This window comes from Taudactylus pleione, unplaced genomic scaffold, assembly GCF_031769625.1.
Source record: "Taudactylus pleione unplaced genomic scaffold, aTauple2 ptg000136l, whole genome shotgun sequence".
Lineage (NCBI taxonomy): Eukaryota > Metazoa > Chordata > Amphibia > Anura > Myobatrachidae > Taudactylus > Taudactylus pleione.
Window position 1 is genome coordinate 1,194,191 of NW_028284538.1, and position 21,019 is coordinate 1,215,209.

A 21,019-nucleotide genomic window follows, 5' to 3' on the forward strand; every position below is an offset into this window, starting at 1 on the left:
GCCCAGCACACAGCATGTGCTGGACTGCAGCGGGAGATTGCTTGCGGCTGCTAAGTAGCAGCCACAGCAATCTCCTATGCCTGAAGGGGGGAGCGATCACACTGAACGCGCCACCCACTGGCTTTGCGCCGGGCTGAGGGGCTCACAGCGCCCCCTCCCCGGCGCTCAGCGCCGCTTCGTGGCGCTGCAAAAATCTATTATTTTTTCAAAGGGGCGTGGTCACGCCTCCTGAAATTAAGCCACGCCCCCTCTTTACCGGGGCCCCGCGTGGCTCTCTACGCCCCTGGGCATGATGAATGCCTCCAATACAGGAATTGAACTTGCAGTGAGTTCAATCCTTAAATATCACAGGGGATATGTTTCCCTTGATGAATAGACCCCCCGGTGTCCTTCAAACAGCCGCGGGGGCAGGGGGGGGTTAGGTTAGGGGCTCCAGGGGGGGACTTAGGGCTAGGCACCCCGCCGGGAGGTTAGAGTTAGGCTAGGGGGAGGGAGGGTTAGGCACCCCCGGGGGGAGGTTAGGGATAGGCACCCCCCCCGGGAACTTAGGTTTAGGCGGCGGGGAAGGGGGGGTTAGGTTTAGGCACTTAGAGGGGGATTAGGGTTAGGCCCCCTAAAGGAGGGTTAGGATCATACCGAATGCGATGCTGGAGGGAGGCAGTACAGGAACTGGAGGGAGGCAGTACAGGAGCACACTCCTCCCAACAACACAAATGCATTTTGTGCTGGCATATTTTAGACCTAGAAACTTGGTAATTACAAAATCTAATTGCCTGCACATAGCAGTTAGTGTAAGTCACAGATCACATCACATTTATCAGCACTAGGCTCTATTTACTACAATCCGCATTTAAAATGCGGTTGTAGTGTGCTATTTCCGAGTAAATGTGCATTGCGAATTTAGGAAATATCACAGGGATTTATGAAAAAAAAACCTTGCAGAGACCGAGCTTGTGATAAAGCTCTGTCCCTGCGAATCACATCTGCAAACTTCTCCCTGTAGACTGTGTCTGCGCATGCAACCGCTGCCAGATACCGCAACCCCCCCATCGCGACTTACCTCCGGTAATCGGTGCTCTGGTGATGTCCTTTGGAGCACCGGTCAGCTGGTCTCACATCCTGCACTCCACGATCCCGGTCAGTTGTTCTATGCAGCAGCTGACCAAGGTCACGGTGCAAGAGCCAGGAGACCAGATGACCGGAGCCCAAGAGGGCATCATCAGAGCACCAATCACCCTGGATGCAGGTAAGTTTGTTTTCTTTTCTTTTTTGCAGTGACCAGCTTGTGCTCTGTTTAGAACACAGAGCTAATCACAGGGGCCCGGCTCCTGGCTCTGCTCTGGCCGTTAGAGCAAAGCAGGGGTTGGGGAACCTGGGGAGACCCTGGATAACCCCACCTGCAGGTGGCATTATTATTACAGGGCTTCCCCCGGTATTTTATTACATTTTATTTTTAGTAAATCTCAGGCAGATCACATTTCCTATTACAGTTATGGGAAATGCAATCTGTTTACTAAAATATGTGATAATTAGGGCTTGGAGTAGAATTTTACGAATTGTACTCCAATTACCCTTTAGTAAATTGATGTGAATCTAAAATAATGTGAAAACTGTGTTAAAACACCCTTTTTCACTTTATTTTAGTAAAAATAATGTTATTAAATAGATATCTTGGAGAGAGATAAAATGGAGAAGTTGCCCAAAGCAACCAATTAGCTTCTAACTGTCATTTATCTAGTAGTCTTTGAAATGACAGTTGGAAGCTGATTGGTTGCTTTGGGCGACTACTCTGCTATATCACTCTCCAAGGCCTGATTCATCTCCCCTCTAGTCTGACAGGAACTCTGCATTCTTCTCAGAGGTTAATACATGGGTGTACAATGCACTCATTAAACACTAGCATGAAACACAACTCTAAAATGCTGTATATACATTAACTATCCATGGGGAACCGTTCTCTCCCAGTATTAACCCATACGACTACCACCATTTGCTGTGATTCCCTTACGCAGTCAAATTTCATTTTCAGGCAGTCAAAATTTTGCGCCTTTAAGGTCTGGTAACAGGCAATTTTTTTTATGTTACTCCCTTATAATGTAACTCAGTTAAGCACTTTATTGAATAGTGGCAGATTTATCAATGAGTGATACTCTTTTATCACTCATTAATTATCTTAAATGGTGCTCCAACCAATCAGCTTCTGTCATTTTTCAAACACACGACAGTTAGGAGCTGATTGGTTGGAGCACCATGTAAGATAAGTAACGAGTGATAAGAATTTAATTTGATAAAAAAATCTGGGCGAGTATAACACACGAACCCATCTTAGCGTCCACAACTCTGGGTAATGGTAAACAGGTATTTGGTGGAAAACATTCTGTGTGTGTGTGCGAGAGGGGGAGAGAGAGAGCGAGGGAGGGGGGGAGAGAGAGAGAGAAAGAGAGAGGGAGGGGGGGAGAGAGAGAGAAACAGAGAGAGAGGGGGGAGAAAGAGAGAGGGAGGGGGGAGAGAGAGAGAGAGGAAGGGGGGAGAGGGAGCCGCAGGCAGAGTAGGAGAGGGAGGGGGACGCAGGCAGAGTAGGAGAGGGAGGGGAGGTGAGAGGGAGAGAGAGAGATTTGTGAATTTTTAATGATTTTAAATTCGCATTCTAGGCTTAATAACCCATTATCTCCCAGGTGCATTGACGCACCATGTCATAAACGCGGGTATCCACTAGCCAACAATGAAGGACTGAACGATAACGAAGTCGTTCATTATACTGTGCAGTGCCCACACTGAGCGATATGTCGTTCAGTGCAGGCACCCTCCCTCATCCCCGAAAATGCTCAACCTGATGATATCGTCAGGTTGACCGTCATGTTCGGGCGATAAGTGATGCCGACAACGACCAGCGGGAGCGCGCATCGCTGGTCGTTGCCGACATATCCACTGCACAATTAATGAACGACTGAACGATAATGATGTCGTTATCGTTCAATCGTCCATTTATATTGGCAAGTGGATACCCGACCTTAAGGCCCCCATACATTACCAACGGATCACGGCGATCCTGCGATAGGGTCGTAAACGCCGATCCGCCGGTCGGAAATTCCCTACCAGCGGACATCAATGTTCCGTTGCAAGATCGCAGAAATTTTACATGTTAAATTTCACCGATTTGACTATCACGATCATTTGTTGATCTTATCTGTGAAATCCAACATGTTGGATTTCTGCGATCCTGCGATGGCGGGATTCAGCATCGCAGAATCGCGGAAATCCATCTCAGATGGATGGGGGGGCCTTCAGTCAGGCTGTACAGGTGGCTATAATTGCACTTATCCCATCTCTCTCTCCTCAGGTGACCCTATGTATGAGTACTTCCTCTATCCTGCTCCTGACGCTGCAGGTCTCACTAGCCTCATCCAGTACAAAGGAGGGCAGTGACAGCACAGTAACGGTCGTCTTTCTTGTACTGCTGCTGATTGTACTCTGTATTGCTCTCGCCTTGGCATGGAAGAGACTCATCCGCACTGACGGTGGCGAAGGCTACCATCCGCAGAAGCTGTGGGGAAGAGCACAGGAAATGGTGCAGAATGCAAAGAGTCAATGGAATCGCGAGGAAGACGAAGAAGAAGAAGAAGAGGGAAGCATAGGAGACGATAACCAAGATGAAGTCGAGGAGTCATCCCCGCATGAGGAGGAGCCAGATATCACAGCTTTATGACAGGACTGAGTGGATAATGTGGGAGGAATCTTAAATGTGAATTTTGAAGCGGTTACTTAATTTCCCATGTACATGAATCTACATTCAGCCAAAGAATGTTTATCAGATATAATGAAATTATCAATGATAGAATTACACCGGTACGTTTTGTTTTTTTTTCCCTTTCCCTGTATTTTAGAATTGTTAAAGTAAATTTTTTCAGTTACTATTCAAATTTTTTTTTTTTTTTTTTTAAGTTTGACACTCTATTAGGCTTCAAGTAACAGTGTCAGATGGACACATCCAAGGTATTGTGTATACATAGCATTTTTTTTACAGACGTGCGGGTCCGGATTTCTGATATCCGAACACACCCACATATTGGGGTCCCGAGCAGAACCGGGTCAAGGTTTGGATTCACTTTTGTGACCCGGTTAGAACAGAATCCCGGTTCGGATCTGTTGCAGGTTCGGAACTCAGATTTAAAAAACAAACTTGGGTTTTGGATTCGGACATTTTTGCTGGTTTTTTTTATTGATTTTTATCGGAATCCAAAACAAAAAAACATGAAGGGTTCGCGCACATCTCTAGTTATTTTGTTGTCTTTTTGTAGATGTGCTTTTAATTCAGTCATAAAAAAAGACTCTGTAGTGTATGTTTAAGAAGTAAGTTTACTTTTGTTTTATAACACTTTTACTTGATTTCATATTGTGACAAGCCGGGAATTGCAGGCCTCTGAGATACATCAAACTAGTTAATTTCCGCACAGTTGGCAGGTCAGTGAGCGCCCGCCCTTACACAAGCTTAGCTTTCCTTGGAGTCTGGGAGTTCTCTCAATAATCCGGGAGTCTCATATGCATTCCAGGACAGTAGTTTATTCGCCTTTATATCCACTGCCTTGTACTACCATTTAAATAAAACCATGTTAAAAGTTCATAGAATTGTTTAACTGTAGAAGTGAATATATCCAATAGCACTTGTGCCAGATGTGGCATGGCGTCTAGAGCCTGGCCGGGATCCTCTGGACAACGCTGGGAGAGCACAGTCAAGAGTCAATGCAAAAGCAGTGAGGGCCTGATGAGGAAAATGTGCTGCCCCACTTCTAACTTACATCAAGTTTAAAATGTCTGGACACCCCCAATGACTACTATCTCTCACACTCAGGGACGTGAGAATGGGAAATGCGAGCTTACTCTGACTGGTTCAATGCGAGTTTCTAACTGGATTGCAAAATTAATTTGCAATGTGAATTTGCTAAGGAAACTTGCACCTGATTGGATTGACCCCATAGAATTTAACAGCAAATAGGAACTACTTGGCTAATCTAGTCTGTACATTGGTTGGAGCATTACAGTTGGTTTAAGGCACAGGTTCTCAAACTCAGTTCTCAGGACCCAAACAGTGCATGTTTTCTAGGTCTCATCACATAATAATTAGCTCCACCTGTGGATCTTTCAAAGTGTGTCAGTGAGTAATGACTACACCAGGGCACCTGCTGGGTGACCTGGAAATGTGTACTGTGTGGTGTCCTGAGGACCGAGTTTGAGAACCACTGGTTTAAGGGTTAGGGTATTAGGGTTACACAGAAACAGTGAATTTTAAGGCAGATAACAACCACTTGGCCCATCTAGTCTGTTTTTTTTAACCTTATGATAACCTCAAACCCTATTTGATCCTTATTTCTTTCTAAAGTGGCCCATACACGGTACGATTTTTTTACATGATGTGCACGACTTCGATCAATCGTAACGTTCAATCGTGCACATCGTGTGTAGTTTCTGTGTGTATACGATGCTGATGCGCGTCCCCACAGTCGTATAGTTGGATCGTAGATCTTACTGCAAAACAGTAAGATCTACGTTCTTGAATACAATGTGTAATACACTTCTATGCATCGTATAGTAAGATCGTGACGACCAATCGTACACCATTTGACCACGTCGAATGAAGAATTTCAAGGGCAATCGTTCTACACATCTTACCAACTTTGAATCGTACCATGTATGTGGCCCTTAAGTAGACTTACCATATTATCCCTTTAATTTGGGACACGTGAATTATAGAGTTCCTGTGGCTGTTTAAAATCAGGTGAAATGGAGACTAGTCAGGCAGCCACAGAATCTGTGTAATTCATATGTGTCCCGAATTAAAGGGATGACATGGCAAGCCTACTTAGAAGGATACCCTTATGTCTATCCCTAACATGTTTATTTGCTCTACTGTATTTGCCCCTAACACTTCCAATGGGAGGCTCTTCAACTTTATCTGCTATTGGGAAGACAGTGCTGGGAATAACGCCCTCTGGAGAGGAGCACCAACAGTAAAAACGGGGACAAGTACATTTTACGTTACGATTACAGAGAGTATATACTTTGAATCAAGCTATAAGAAAAGCCTACCTCTAAAACATACTGACCAACTCTCCCTGAATGTCAGAGTGAAAAAGTGGTGAAATCTCGGCTTTTCTCAGGCTGGCAAAGTAGGCAAAACAGTGATTATGGGGTCAATTTACTAAGCAGTGTTAAGCAGAGATAAGGTGCCAGCCAATCAGCTCCCAACTGTCTTTTTTCAAACACAGCCTGTGAGATGGCAGTTATGAGCTGATTGGCTGGCACCTTATCTCATTTCACTTTGTCTCCTAGCACTGCTTAGTAAATAGACCCCTTAATGTAATAACTCTCTGCCTAACATGAAAACCCTGGGGAAAAGAATAAGGATATGAGGCTTTTATGTGCTACAAGAAAATGGCCACTGTTCTCCAGCACACTGGTGGCTACACGAGTGTCTGTGTGCCCAATGATGCGTGATATATTACAGGCAATTTGTGGAGACATGTGATCCATTACAGTGCATGCAGGGTGTTTGTGCTGTATAAGAATAGAGTCTGTGCCCACATATGAGTGATATTTTACAGGTGATTTGTGGAGATATGGATCACACTTTCTCTGTAATGGATCACACAACAATGCACAATTAGAGGGCAGTTGTGCTGGGAAATCTGTGCCCACGGATGTGTGCAGAATTACATCAACCTGGTGGAAGGAAAAGAATTAGGAGGGGGTAATTGAAGATACTATAAAATAGGAGAGTGCAGCCTATGTTTAATGGATAGTCATGCCATTGGTAAAATACCTCACATATAGCTAAAGAGCAAAATTATTGGCCATTTTTACAGGCTCTTTTTGGGGTCTATTCATTATGATAATTACCGGGGTCCGAACGGACCCCGATAATTAACAAACTAACTCGCCGAAAATCAGCTGTCTCTGTGAGTGGCTTCAACTGGCACACTGGACTGCAATTGAAGCCTGTATATATTTATTATGCTTACACTCCTACAGTTCTCAGTACGGGATGGGTATTGGCGCCACAAGGGGGCGGTGCGGGCTGGCAACTCTTCCTGCACATGCAGCACTCGGCTCCTGACACAGTGAGGGAGCTGGCACTTTGAAACAGACTTGTCCCCAGGGGCAGCTCACGTATCCAGGTCCCCCAGATTGACTTAAATGGGGGTTTGGACCATGAGGCCACGCCCCTGCTAAGTCACACCCTTTTTGTTAACTACCCTGCCCGCACCAGGTGTCACCTTATGGAGGAACGCTACTGGGTATCCTAACCCTGTCTGGATTTTGACTGCCAGGATCCCATACCAACACCTGTTGGTAAGCATCCTAACCCTCCCTCCCTCCCCATTGCCTAAGCCTATCACCCCCCCCCCCACAGCCTAAGCCTAACCCTACCAACTAAGCCCACTACTTACCGGGATTCTGGAGCCGGCGTTCTAAACGTCGGCATCGTGGCTGTCGGTATTTTAGCTACATCCCCCCTTAGTACACCTACTGGTTTAGTGACAAATGTTGTACTAACCAAGGGCTTGATTCAGAAACTGACGCAATGGCGATATTTACGCAGATCGAACAATTGTTTGCCACTGCACAATGCGTATGAATCGCACTGCAATTGTCTTGCGATTCTGCATACACAGAGAACCATTGGCAAAGTGAGTGACAGGTACTCAGTATGTGGGTGAGAGAACGAAGGGGGTGGAAAAATGATGGTGTCTTACAGTTAAAACGCTGTTACACGGGAGTACATAAATTAGGCATTGAGATTACATACCTAGCATGAGAGCCCTCTGCGTGTCAGGAGAGCTGCAGAGTTTGCGGCTGGTGAGACTTTGGAACCATTAGCATATTTTCGCAGCTGGATACTGTGGGAAGTCGCAGCTGTGATCGCATTAGTGTCCATCTTTGAATCCGGCCCCAAGTCTGGTATCGCAGGACAAAAAGGCTGGTTCAGAGTTGAGTGCAAACCAAAAAAAGAAGCCTTGACCTGGACAAACCATGCAAGGGGTGAGGCCTGTTACAGGACTGCCTATATCCGTACTTACAATTGCCAGCTTTTCCCACAGCAGCAAGTGTTATTAGTTGAAACCATAGATGAGGTTAGTGATTGGGAAACATAAACATGTTATTGCATAGCCTGGAAATCCTCTTCTCTGCCGTACCGCAATATGGATTCGCCAAATGGGTCAAATTAAAAGTATTCATTAAGTCAGCAGCTGCACACAAGCGACTTTACAATACCGTTCTGCTTAAATGCAAATGCATGTCTGACATCTCCTCGCTGCATCTGCAGTCGTAGCTTGGGCTCACCAGCACAACCATTGAGACCGATGGATGCTCCTTTGAGCAGGCTGCGAAGGCTGAAGCCTAGTGCAGCTTGCCGGTTTCCAGGAACGCAGAACAACCTCCGCCCCTCCTCTGCCTGTCACTCAGGCAGAGGCATAGCAGGGCCTATATGCGATATCGCGGGATCCATTCTGCATATGCGCATAATGGGGCATGCGCAGATACCCGGGAATCTGTTTGAGAACAAAGATCTGCATCCCCTGCTGAATCAGGCCTGAAGACTGCAAAATAGGAGCCCTTTTGCCGAGTGAAAATGTCCATGCGCCCCTTAGCACAACATAGAAGCCTGCTAAAAATGGACTCTATCCATCCCTTCATCTTATTACAATTATCTCGTTCTGCAAAAGGAAATCCTGATTCAGCGGTTCTGAGCAATAATGCACTAGTGTACCTTCTTTTTACGTTGCATGGAATGTCCTTATTCTGCCCACAATTATCAGGACTGAAATTACCTAGACTACTATTAAGTATCAGGGAACATGAACTAAGATTAGAGATAGAGAGAGTGAAGCACATTAGCGTATCTGTTTGGACATTCTGTCTTTGCAATATACATACAACCACATTCAATTCAGCATTAAATGGATGTCGCCTGCAGTGCTGCAGACTCTTTAGGGGTAGATTTACTAAAGTTCGATTCAAAATAGATGAAGATCAATCAACATTGATTTTAGGTTTCTGGGGTAAAATACTTAAAAAAACAAATAAAAAATTATCTGGTTAGTAAATGTGTTATTTAGCCCTAGAAACACAACATCAATTTTAATTTTTAATCAATCAAAACCGACCTTTAGTAAATATACCCCTTACAGTTTTCTTGTAACAAGACTACCTAAAGCAGCCAGGCTCAACTACAAACCAACATATTAGAAATGGCGAGTAAATGTAAAAACCATAGAGTGAAACCTACAGAATAAGGTGCACATGCAGAACCACTCTTCATCTTTAAAAGGAAATAAAGTGTTTAATTCGAAACATGTAAATGAATTCTCCATATACAGATCTCATCCATCTTTTTTTTTTTTTTCATCCCTTATGTTTCCTCACCGGGATGTAGTCAGGATCCCGTCTGTCAGAATATGGACAGTCACAATACAGACAGCGGCCTCCCAACGGTACGTATTAGGGTTAGGTACTATGGGGAGGGTTACAGTTAGACTGTGGGAGGTGTGGGTTAGTGGAATGGTTAAGATATTAGTTAAAATACCAAAATCCATCTGGATTTAGATCGGGATGCCGCCTTCAGTATCCAGATTGCCGTACACAACCCGTTCTCACCATCAATTCACATACTTTAAGTGGACTAACTGTAGGCTGATACAAAGGAACTACCTGCAACTGTTTGCGAATTCCTCCTTATTTAAATATAACTTGTTATAATGGCGTAGTTTGATAGTGTTATTTATTTAGATTGAGTTTTGCCATTCAGTCAGGCAAAATGGAAACTCTGGAAGCTGATTGGTGTATGGGTGGGGTCATCGGCTGACCTGGAAGTGGAAAGTCCAACTCTCATTTGCCATAATGGACCACATATCCATTTGTTTGCAATTAGGCCTAAAGACCAGTAATATTTTGCCAATTTACCACATTCAAATCCCTTTGAAATGCAGCTAAAACAGCTGCCTCAGTTCTTTGTACTTGGATATACATTTGAACACAAAACCAATACACTGGAATATCACATTAACCAACATATCTGAACATAGAATACAGAAACAAGCATATGTCTGCTGTAGCAATATACAATAGTTTCCACAAAATTTACTATTTACACCAATTTCAGAGATAAGAGGCACCTTGCTGGGCAGCTATGAAGCATTTGTAAATATTAATGAGCGCCTGACCATCCCATTTTTCAGTAGGAGTGTGAATACTGTGCTTGGGAGAGGCTCTTTGTGACATCATACTGTATAAGATCTACCCGTTAGGGGGAGATTTATCAAAGCTTGGAGAAAGAGAAACTACCAACCAATCAGCTTCTGTCATTTTTGCAAGCACAACCTTTAAAGGGAGTTAGAAGTTGATTGGTTGGTACTTTATCTCTCTCCAAGATTTGATGAATATCCCCTTAATGTATAATCCCCGGACTGGCCTTAAATTATCACTTTACACCTATCCCTAGGACAGAATGATCACAGATATTTCACATGGGGCCAAATGTAATACGGTGCGAGTTTAGAAAATTTGAGTGTTTAGCAGTAAGTAATTGGTCAAGTTGCTTTTTCAAAATGGAAAAACATCTGGACGAGAGTTTAAATCATGAGTTTTTTTGAGTATGAAAAACACACAAGTTTGCATGTTCTCGGACTCTATTACATTGGCGGAGTTTAAAAAGTGTGAGTTTACGCTCACAATTTCTAAGCTCTCACCCCATTACATTTGGCCCATAACCTCAAATCTATCTGCAGGACAGAATGATCACGATATTACATCTATCCCCTGGACATCCAACATAATTGGCAATACAGTATGCATTACACATACAACATAGAAGGGGAAACTCCACTTAATTTAAAAACATGATATAATTGTTAAAAATACTGTGTAATTGGGCACCTCTAAAGCTATGTATGTTACATTCTTATACTCCTGCATCTAGAAATAAAAATATCCAAAAGCAGAACTAAAGTGAAAGTGATCTAGAACTACCGCCACTGTCCGCTGCAGAGAAGCAGAGAAACTGACATGTGGAGAGACATTAATAAAACAGGAAATAAAGACACAGTAGACACCTTCTGCTACAGAATATTTAATTATCTGATCTTATCAATTCACATGGAACAGTATTTCCTGGCCGTACACACAGCAAATCTTCAGGTCAGCTCCTAGCAAGAATGAGAGTGCAACACTTATACTGTATGTTCATTCCAAACAACCCTTTCTAATATGCGACTTGTTGGCACAGAGTTGTAGTAGGGTTACATGTTTTGGTGTTCAGTCCCACTAAAGTTAATTTGAATACTTACAGCATTGCAATAAAGGACTTCTACTGCTCCCGTGGGATGATGGGAGTATAACTTTGTAGGTATTATACAAGCAGCTGCTTAATAACGAACACTGAGAAGTGGTTTAGAGGCAAGCCCCAAGAACCTAGAGATAGGTCTATGGTTTTACAACACTGGAAATCAATAGGCAATAAAAACTAGAAGATAAATATTTAACGCAAAATACAATTTACAGTCAGGAAGTTGTGCTAGAAGTGATCAGAAGTCCCTGATAAAGTGTTTCTGCACGTCATCCCATTCATTACACGCCTGCCTGCATCCTACCACATCTAAGTGTGTTATGTGGCACAGCGTTACTAATAATTGTATATTCTGCTGAAATGCACTTTTTCTGAAATTGGCAGATTATGTACAGAAAAGGACAAGATTACTTTATAGTGGTTCTACATTGTTTTTCTGCTCTTTCCCATACTCGCGCTATAGTAAAAGACTACCGCGTAACATAAAAATTTCTGAATAAGTCAATCTGTGCAAAATTCTTTTCTTACCCAATGAAAATTAACAGGTAACCGCAAAACCTGCCTCTTCCATTTGGCAGAGAGATCCTTTCTCTTTTTTTTCTCCATTTGGCAATACAAGAAGTCACGGTGCATATTTAAACTAAATAAATTTCCCACAATTCATTTTGCCCATTATTCTATACTCATATTTAAATAACTTTATTCCCACTATAAACTAGCAATAACCATTTCCTCCTATGGCGACACGTCTGCCTCATTATTAGTTTCTGTGACACAACTGTGTACAAAGAACATTGGAAATGTGTAAAAATAAATACATTTGTGTCACCTCACACTCCTTCTGCACAAGCGGTGACTGTGGCAGAGAGAAATGCAGGTTGCGGGTTTGTGCCAATAGAGATTACATTCTCCCCTCTCCACGTGGGAGGCACAGTCCATATCAGTGAAAACGTCACTATTGCACATAAATTTGTCCTGTATTAGAAGTGTAGCATATGCCATACTGTTGATTATAATGTTAGATGTATCCTTGGGATTTAGTGACCTGTATAAAAGCACAAAGCCTGCCGCGGTGTACTTCAATGGAGTTTGTCACTTTAAATACAGCCTTACAAGCTGCAGTGTATAACAGAATCATAGCTCACATCTTAACTTTGAGGTAACAGCTTGTCCACTCTGGAACTTCCTCCTGTCCTCTATGTGGGCGTGCAGCAATTTAATGAGAGTCCTGTCCTAGCACACACCACCCAACGTCACCTGAGGACTGTGACCTTCTCAAGGCACGAAAGTGTCCAGGGAATCCAAACCCTGCATGGAAATTTAGACAGGAACGCAATGTGGAATCCACTAACACCCTTGTGGCATCTGCCGAAGTTTGAGCCTACTGCTGTATACATTTCTCCAAGGAGTAAGTCACTTTTCTCTCCTTTCCTGTATATGGTCCAGTCTGGCCTTCCTCATCCTTCACTGGAGAAATGGTGCCAAAGTGTTACATAGGTGCGGGGAAAATAGCGGGAAAAGCACATTGAAAAAATATATAGAAATTCAGGCACAACTTCAAGTGTGGAAGGTGGTCAGTATTCATAACAACATGTTCATGATTAAATGAAACTCACGTAAACACTGAGAGAATCTTGAGATCTGCTGTAGGTAAGTATTCTGTGCCTTCCACTTAAAGCCCACTGGATTGAACACTGGATCAAGAGATGCCTATAAATAACTTGACCCAGAAGTAGGACTTGAATGGTTAAATAGAAAGTTTACATAAAAGCACCCAAAAGCAAAATGGCAACTCTGCAGAAGGTGTCCACATGAGGCTTAGGCCTAAGCAAGCACACGTCTGAGTGAAAGTGATGTCCTTGCTTACAGCTTCCCAAGAGTCTCTTGGAACTGTTCTACGTTTCACCTTCCCTATGCCGTGGCTTCAGCACAACGTGGCAGTAATGTTTGCTGCTGTTATGAACGTGGAGGTATCCATCTTGTAAAGACATGGAACACCATAGACCTCTGCATTCACACGGAATGCAGGGAGACTGCACAGTTCTCTGAGAGATACTCTGATGAAAAAGGTCTGTGTATGGCGCAGGCCACTTCCCATATTGGGTTTACATTAGAGTATTAATATTTTATAGTGAAGCAGATTATTTCCCTGAGTGCGCTCACTGAGAGCTTGGGGCCACCTCCAGCTGTATGTACTGTGCTGTTTTTTTAATCGACAGTCGCTGACCGATTTCAGTGTCTTGTGAATGTTTTTGTAGCAGTCTGTTCCTTTCACACGCCCCGCCTGCCCTTCTTTTTCTTGCTTTTTGTAGTAATTGGAAGTGGTTCCGAAGATTTCTGGGACTTTATTTCATCAGGAGGGATGTGAGAAACACTTCCGGGACTGTAAGAGAAAGAAATAAAATAATATGAAAGCTCTCCAGAACATACATACATCTATACAGCAAAGAATCAACTTTATTTAGTCAATATTGGAACGTATCAATACACCAAGAGCCCTGACTCATTCAATATCAGGAGCAGATAACACAAATTTGGATAACATGCAGATCTTGTTTGTACAATTACAATGCACAGTAATTGCTTGCCCTCATGGATGGTGAACCCACTTGGTTAGCACTCAGCAAACATGATGACTAATTACGTACATAGCTTTGTTCCAGAGAATATCACATTAACCTCTTAATGACCAGGATTGTAGTTTTGTGGCCAGATACACATTAGCATTACTTTTGCCTTATTGCTGGTTACCGAGACTAGTTTTAGTATTTAAGTTATGTTATTAGAGTGACTTGTCTATAGTTTTTTTTTTTTTTTTTCCACACAGAATTATTTTGGCAGAATTTAAAAATAAAAGTAGTATGGTTGTGGCAGAACCCCGCCCCCGCCAAAAAATGGGACAGTTTCAATTGTACTGCCAGCACTGCATACCTTGTTTATATTTACGAAGATACTGATATATCACTAAACAGGAAGGATAGCAATTAATTGTATGTATGTGTATAACAAGTGATATGGTAAGAACTTACCTTTGTTATCTCTGTTTCTACGAAGTCCATAGGGTTGACCTTGGGTTATAGCTGGAACAGGATCCATGGGCACCACACAGTTAAGCTTTTAGCTCCCAGGATGCACTTGGGTCCTCCTCTATACCCCGCCCCCGAGCCACAGGCACCTCAGTTGGTAAGCAGCCTAGGCCGGAGGAGAATATGGAACAGAGAGAAGGAAGACTGGAACACACAAGAAACCATACTCACAGCAATAGGAGACGGAAAACCGGTGACCAGCCACACAGCCCATTTGAAGCCAGGTGCGTCAGGGCGGGTGCCCTGTGGACCCTATGGACTTCGTAGAAACAGAGATAACAAAGGTAAGTTCTTACCATATCTCTTGTTTTCTACTTCAGGGTCCATAGGGGGTCCACAGGGTTGACCTTGGGGATGTCCCAAAGCAGTACAACTAAGGGCGGGGATGCTCCTGTGCTGAAAGGAGTACCCGGCGCCCCAAAGGATGCATCCTGAGAGGCAAAGGTGTCAAACGCATAGAACCTCAAAAACGTTTGAATTGAAGACCAAGTGGCCGCCCTACACAGCTGAACAGCAGAAGCGCCACGTCTAGCAGCCCAAGAGGGACCCACAGAACGAGTGGAATGAGCCTTAACAGAGGCTGGCACAGGTAAGCCCTCCTGTGCATAAGCCTCACAAATAACGGAACGAAGCCAACGGGCTAACGTTTGTTTGTTGGCAGGCCAACCCCTCTTGTGAAAACCAAAGAGGATAAACAAGGAATCAGACTTCCTAACCGAAGCCGTCCGGTCTACATAAATTCTAAGCGCCCGGACCACATCTAAGGAAGTCTCACCAGCTGAAAGATCAGGGGACTGAAAAGCTGGCACAACAAGTTCCTGATTAATATGGAACTTCGAGACCACTTTGGGCAAAAACTCAGGACGAGTGCGGAGCACCGCTCTGTCCTGGTGAAAAATCAGGAAAGGAGGGCGACAGGAAATCGCCCCCAATTCAGACACCCTCCTGGCCGAAGCAATTGCCAGGAGAAAAACCGTCTTAAATGTCAGCCACTTGAGCTCCACCGCCTCAAGAGGCTCAAACGGAGGACCCTGCAGGACCCGTAGCACCACCGCCAAGTCCCAAGGAGCCACAAAGGGAGGCTGGATCCTGAGAACACCTTGGAAAAAGGTGTGAACGTCTGGTAGTATTGCAATCCGCCGTTGAAACCACACGGACAAGGCGGACACATGAACCTTCAGAGATGCAAGGCGTAAGCCGAGATCCAATCCTGACTGAAGAAATTCCAAGATCCTAGAAACTCGGAACACCTGAGGATCATAAAGTCTGGACTCACACCACTGAAAGTAAGTGTGCCACACTCTGTGATAAATCCGTGCTGAAGCAGGCTTGCGTGCCCTGAGCATCGTACCAATAACCGAACTGGAGAAGCCCCGAGACCTCAAGACGGCTGTCTCAAGAGCCACGCCGTCAAAGACAGCCGACCCAGATCCGGGTAAAGGCAGGGCCCCTGAGACAACAGGTCCCGACGTTGAGGAAGAAGGTACGGAGCGTCGATGGAGAGGCTCCTCAGATCGGAGTACCAAGGACGTCTGGGCCACGCCGGAGCTACCAGCACGAGCATGCCGCCGTCCTGCTTGAATTTCCGCAGAACCCGAGGAAGCAGGGATATCGGAGGAAACAGATACGCCAGGTGAAACGTCCATGTCACCGACAGCGCGTCCACCAGACTTGCACCTGCGTCTCTTGTCCTTGACCCGTAAACGGGCAACTTGTGATTGTGACGGGAGGCCATCAAGTCCAGCTCCGGCAGTCCCCACCTGTCCACGAGTAGCTGAAACACCTCTGGGTGAAGCGACCATTCCCCGGGATGCACGTCGTGACGGCTGAGGAAGTCCGCCTCCCAATTGAGGACTCCGGGGTTGAAGACCGCCGAGATCGCTGGAATGTGACCCTCAGCCCAAGACAGGATACGAGACACCTCCGACATCGCTGCCTGACTGCGAGTTCCGCCTTGGTGATTGATATACGCCACCGTGGTGGCGTTGTCGGACTGCACCTGTACCGCCCTTCCGTGAAGAGCGGGGCCGGACGACTGCAGGGCCTTGTATACTGCCCGCAGTTCCAGGATGTTGATGGGGAGAAGTGCTTCTTCCGCTGACCAACGACCCTGAAGCGACAAAGAGCCGGTCACTGCCCCCCAACCCCGGAGACTGGCATCCGTCGTGAGCAGGACCCAGTCCGGGATCCAAAATGGGCGCCCCTCGACCAGATGAGCTGTCTGAAGCCACCAAGCCAAAGATAGCCGAACGTCCGGAGACAACACCAGCACCTGAGAGCGGATCCGGTGAGGTAACCCGTTCCATTCTGATAGAATCAGCCCCTGCAGGGGCCGGGAATGGAACTGGGCAAATTCCACCATGTCGAATGTCGACACCATGGACCCCAGAACTCTCATAGCCGAATGGACCGACAGGCGGCAACGGCTCAGGCAACTGCGTATCCGCAGCTGTAGTGAGGCGACCTTCTCCGGAATCAGGAAGATCCTTTGCTGACGCGAATCCAGCAGGGCTCCCAAATGAACCATCCGCTGTGATGGAATCAGAGAGGACTTTTTCCAATTTATCAACCACCCGTGTGCTTGCAGGCAAGCGATCGTCAGGTGGAGATGTTGAAGCAGTACCTCCGGGGAGCTCGCCAGCAACAGGAGGTCGTCCAGGTACGGCAGCAGCCGTACATTCTGGTTCCGAAGATGTGCGGCCATGACCGCCATAATCTTCGTGAACACCCTCGGTGCCGTGGAGAGACCAAAGGGTAGCGCCCGGAACTGATAGTGGTGTTGAAGGATAGCGAACCTCAGATACAGCTGGTGTGAAGATGCTATCGGAACATGGAGGTAGGCGTCCTGGATGTCCAGGGACACCATGTAATCCCCCGGTTCCATCGCCAGAATGATGGAACGTAACGTTTCCATCCTGAACTTGGGAACTCTGAGGAATATGTTCAGAGACTTCAAGTTGAGGATAGGGCGATGAGAACCATTGGGTTTCTGCACCAGAAACAGAGACGAATAATACCCCGTCCCTCGATGTGATAGAGGAACGGGAACAATGACCCCTGCTTTCAGCAAGGACTCTATAGCCTCCTGAACCTGTAACGCCTTGGTCTTGTTCTGAGAAGGACTTGTGCAGAAAAACTGGTGGGGTGGTCTGTGCCGAAAAGACAGGGCGTACCCCTGGGAGACCACTTCTCGAACCCAGGCATCCGTGGTGATATTGTGCCAGCACTGGGCAAATAGAAGAAGTCGGCCTCCCACTCTGAGGTCCCCCAGAGGGAGGCCCGTCCCATCAGGCCGTAGGTTTATCTTCCTGCTTGGAAGAAGGGCGCCGAGCACTCCAGGCTTGCTTCTTGGGTTTAGAGGCCGTCTTACTCGCAGACTGTCTCGGGAAGGACTGACCTTTCGCCTTACCCTGAACCCGAAAGGAACGAAAAGCCGAACTCCGAACCTTAGCAGGCAGTGCCGCCGAAGGGAGGAAGGCCGACTTGGATTTAGCCAGGGTGTCCACTATTTTGTCCAAGTCCGGACCAAATAGTAATTCCCCATTGAAAGGTAAGGCCTCCAGACCTTTCTTTGAATCAGAGTCCGCTCTCCAGGACCGCAACCATAAGGATCGGCGGGCAGACACCGCTGCAGCCGATACCCGCGAGGTCAGCAGACTAGCATCTAAAGAAGCTTCTCCAATGTAAGAAGCGGCGTCCCTCATTTGTCCCAACAACGCCCGCTGGACATCCGGAGCGTCGTCCGGGAAGGTATCTTCCAATGCATTGGCCCACCCCTCAATGGCCTTGGCCACCCAGGAAATGGCCATGGACGGTCGGGCCACCGCCCCGGAGAGGGAGTAAATAGACTTTAAGCAAGTCTCAACTTTCCTGTCCGTGGGATCCTTCAGCGAGGATATCGACGGTAATGGTAAGGTGGCGCCCCGAGTTAAACGGGTGACATGGGAATCCACCGCCGGTGGAGTTTCCCATTTTTTACAATGTGCCTCAGGGAAGGGGTAATTAGAAGCCAACCGCTTCTGAGGAAGGAATCTCTTACTGGGCGCCTGCCAAGCTACCGCCATATGATCCGTCAACTGATCCGACAGGGGAAACACCGCAGAAGCCACCTTAGTTTTTTTGAAACTAGGAAACTTCGACCTAGGAACCGGTGCCTCATCCTCTATAAGAAGAATAGCTCGCACCGCCCTAACTAGTGCTCGCACATTAATGGACGACTTGGTATCCATTTCCTGGACCGAGGCGTCCGAGTCAGTGTCATCAGGGACCTCCCCATCATCTGAGGAACCCTCTGAGTCCGATACCTGAGCAGCCCGTGTCATGAGTGGGCGTTTAGAAATCCTAGAAGGCATGTCAGTCTGCAACATTGACTGAAAAGCCGAGGAAGCGGCCGCCAAATTTTGCACGGAGTTGGAGAGCACATCCACCCATGGTGGAGGCGTCGCCATAGGGGCCTGAAAAGGTACCACAGGCTGCTGCGGCACAGGGGAAGCCTGTATATACATAGGCAACCCCGCATAGGGACCAACTGATTGAGACCCAGGAGGACTCCGCAATAACTGCGGGACACCCGGGGAATGGGGGATGGTCGGCTGGGGCACCGCCCTAGTAGGGAGAGCAGTCGGGAACGACAGACGGTCCGCAATAGACACCAGCACTTGAGAAAACATCGCCCACGGTGGTTCCTGCGCCAGAGAAGGTCTGGATGGGCCAGGAGCCACCTGGCATCGACTACACAGGCCATCCTGTGACAAATCCTCCCTATCTACTCCTGCAGAACAGCGTCCGCAGGAGGCCAACACCGGAGCCACTGAGCGCTCAACCTCCTCGTCTGACATGACAGAATATATTATATATCTGGCACCAGGGTAGAAGTAAAACGCACTCACCGGTGTGCTGAACAACAGCCCACAATATGGCACTGAGTAGCACACAACTGTATGTGACGGACCTCACAAATACGTGATCTATATAAGTGAGGTCAGTAGAAACGCCCCTCCCCCACACACCTGCAGGGCTTGTAGGAGAAGTAAAGGGATAGGTATAAGCTGACAGTAAGCGGAAAATAAGCACAGACAGGCAGCACTAGCAAAAAGTCACATACCATGCAGGAAGATATACTCACTGCACCTTTACACTACAATCAACCTGCCCAGATTCAGTGTCTGGGAGGGCTATAGTGCTGTGTACGCTGTCCTTAATCAGGGGAGAGGTACACAGGGGGACCGGTCCGCGTGCTCCCTGAGATCTGCGCTGCCACTGGGAAAATGGCCGCTGGAGACCTCAGAGGAGGAGTGGCCGAGGAATCTGCAGCTCAGCGACGCCAGACTGCGTGCTGAAAGGCGCGCTGAGCTGAGGGGAGGAGCCGCTGACAGGGAAGGCTTCCTCCCCTGGCTGGCCATTAACCCCAATCACAAACACAGTATACTCACCTCTTGGCATGAAGTTAGGATTTCAATAACTACAGGTGTGTCCTTGCTCATCAAACCTCAATACGCCATGCAGCGCTATATTCCTAGCACCAGGAGACTATGCTGATTCATTTGATGTGTGCATCCCAGTCTGTAAAGGGAACTTGGCGTGGAAAAAAGCTGTGACCGCTGCACCGTAGCACTTTGCATGCGGATTCGGAGACTCAGTCGCACACAAGTATATAGCAAATTAATCAGCACAGTCTCCTGGTGCTTCCCGGGCACACCGCACTGCGACAATGCCATTTTTGGAAAAATAGCTGCCCGGTTTGCCGTGAGAGGCTATTTGGCGCAATTGCAGCAAAGACGAGTGAGGACACATCTGTACACAAGCAAACTACAACGCATCAATGAGGCGTCTAAATGTCATTAAAATGTTTATGAGAAAGGACACAATTAATTTGACATTGCTTAGCCAAACCACACAGCAGGAAGTGATGCTGCCAACTCCAGTAAAGGTAGACGACAAGACTGTGGAGGAAGCAAGATACTTACCACACTCTCAGCCGAACACCACAGCCTTCAGCAGCGACTGTAGCAGCATTTTGCAGCAAACATGCTGGGGTATAAACAGGGCTTTGTACAACAATTAACAATTTTGCTACAAAGAGATCGGATAACTGGCCTTAACTAGAACAAATGTAAAATATTCAGCTTTACACAGAAATGTGGCCCTTCTTTGTGATCAACCACCACTAATTTTGCTCTTACAGAACCTTAACACACAGTATTTATAACTACAACAGCTAATGCAAATACATTCAACTGCAAGAAACACAACCTACAATTTAGATTGTACCAAAAACAAGAAAACACGGGGAAATGTAATCATCTCTGAGTCGTCGGCAGCTATGAGATTTTGTCGATTTACATTATTACGCTTTAAGACTGGGGGGTAAATTTACTAAAGTGAGAGTTTTTAGAGGTGAGTTTTAAAAGTGATGTTGCCCATAGCAACCAGATTCTAGCTATTATCTTCTAGAAGGTGCTAGTTAAATGTTAAGTAGAATCTGATTGGTTGCTATGGGCAACATCACTTTTAAAACTTACTTCTAAAAACACTCACTTTAGTAAATTTACCCCTAGAGGTTAAAAGGCAAAACTAGGTTGCTTACAGTATT

At 46.1% G+C, this 21,019-nt stretch overlaps 2 protein-coding genes across 3 annotated transcripts in view; one reads left to right on the forward strand and one right to left on the reverse strand.

The window, feature by feature from the left end:
• The window catches only part of PTPRCAP (protein tyrosine phosphatase receptor type C associated protein), a 95,569-nt gene extending 91,586 nt beyond the window's left edge, over positions 1-3,983 (forward strand). For both annotated transcript variants that reach the window (XM_088473484.1, XM_088473483.1), the window contains exon 3: positions 3,341-3,983. In XM_088473484.1, coding sequence (XP_088329610.1) covers positions 3,341-3,706 — 366 coding nt within the window. In that variant the 3' untranslated portion in view covers positions 3,707-3,983. The remainder of the gene's footprint in view (positions 1-3,340) is intronic.
• A 7,126-nt stretch (positions 3,984-11,109) lies between these two features.
• The window catches only part of RPS6KB2 (ribosomal protein S6 kinase B2), a 41,118-nt gene continuing 31,208 nt past the window's right edge, over positions 11,110-21,019 (reverse strand). The window contains exon 15 of the mRNA XM_088473485.1: positions 11,110-13,724. Within this exon, the coding sequence (XP_088329611.1) occupies positions 13,613-13,724 (112 nt within the window). The 3' untranslated portion in view covers positions 11,110-13,612. The remainder of the gene's footprint in view (positions 13,725-21,019) is intronic.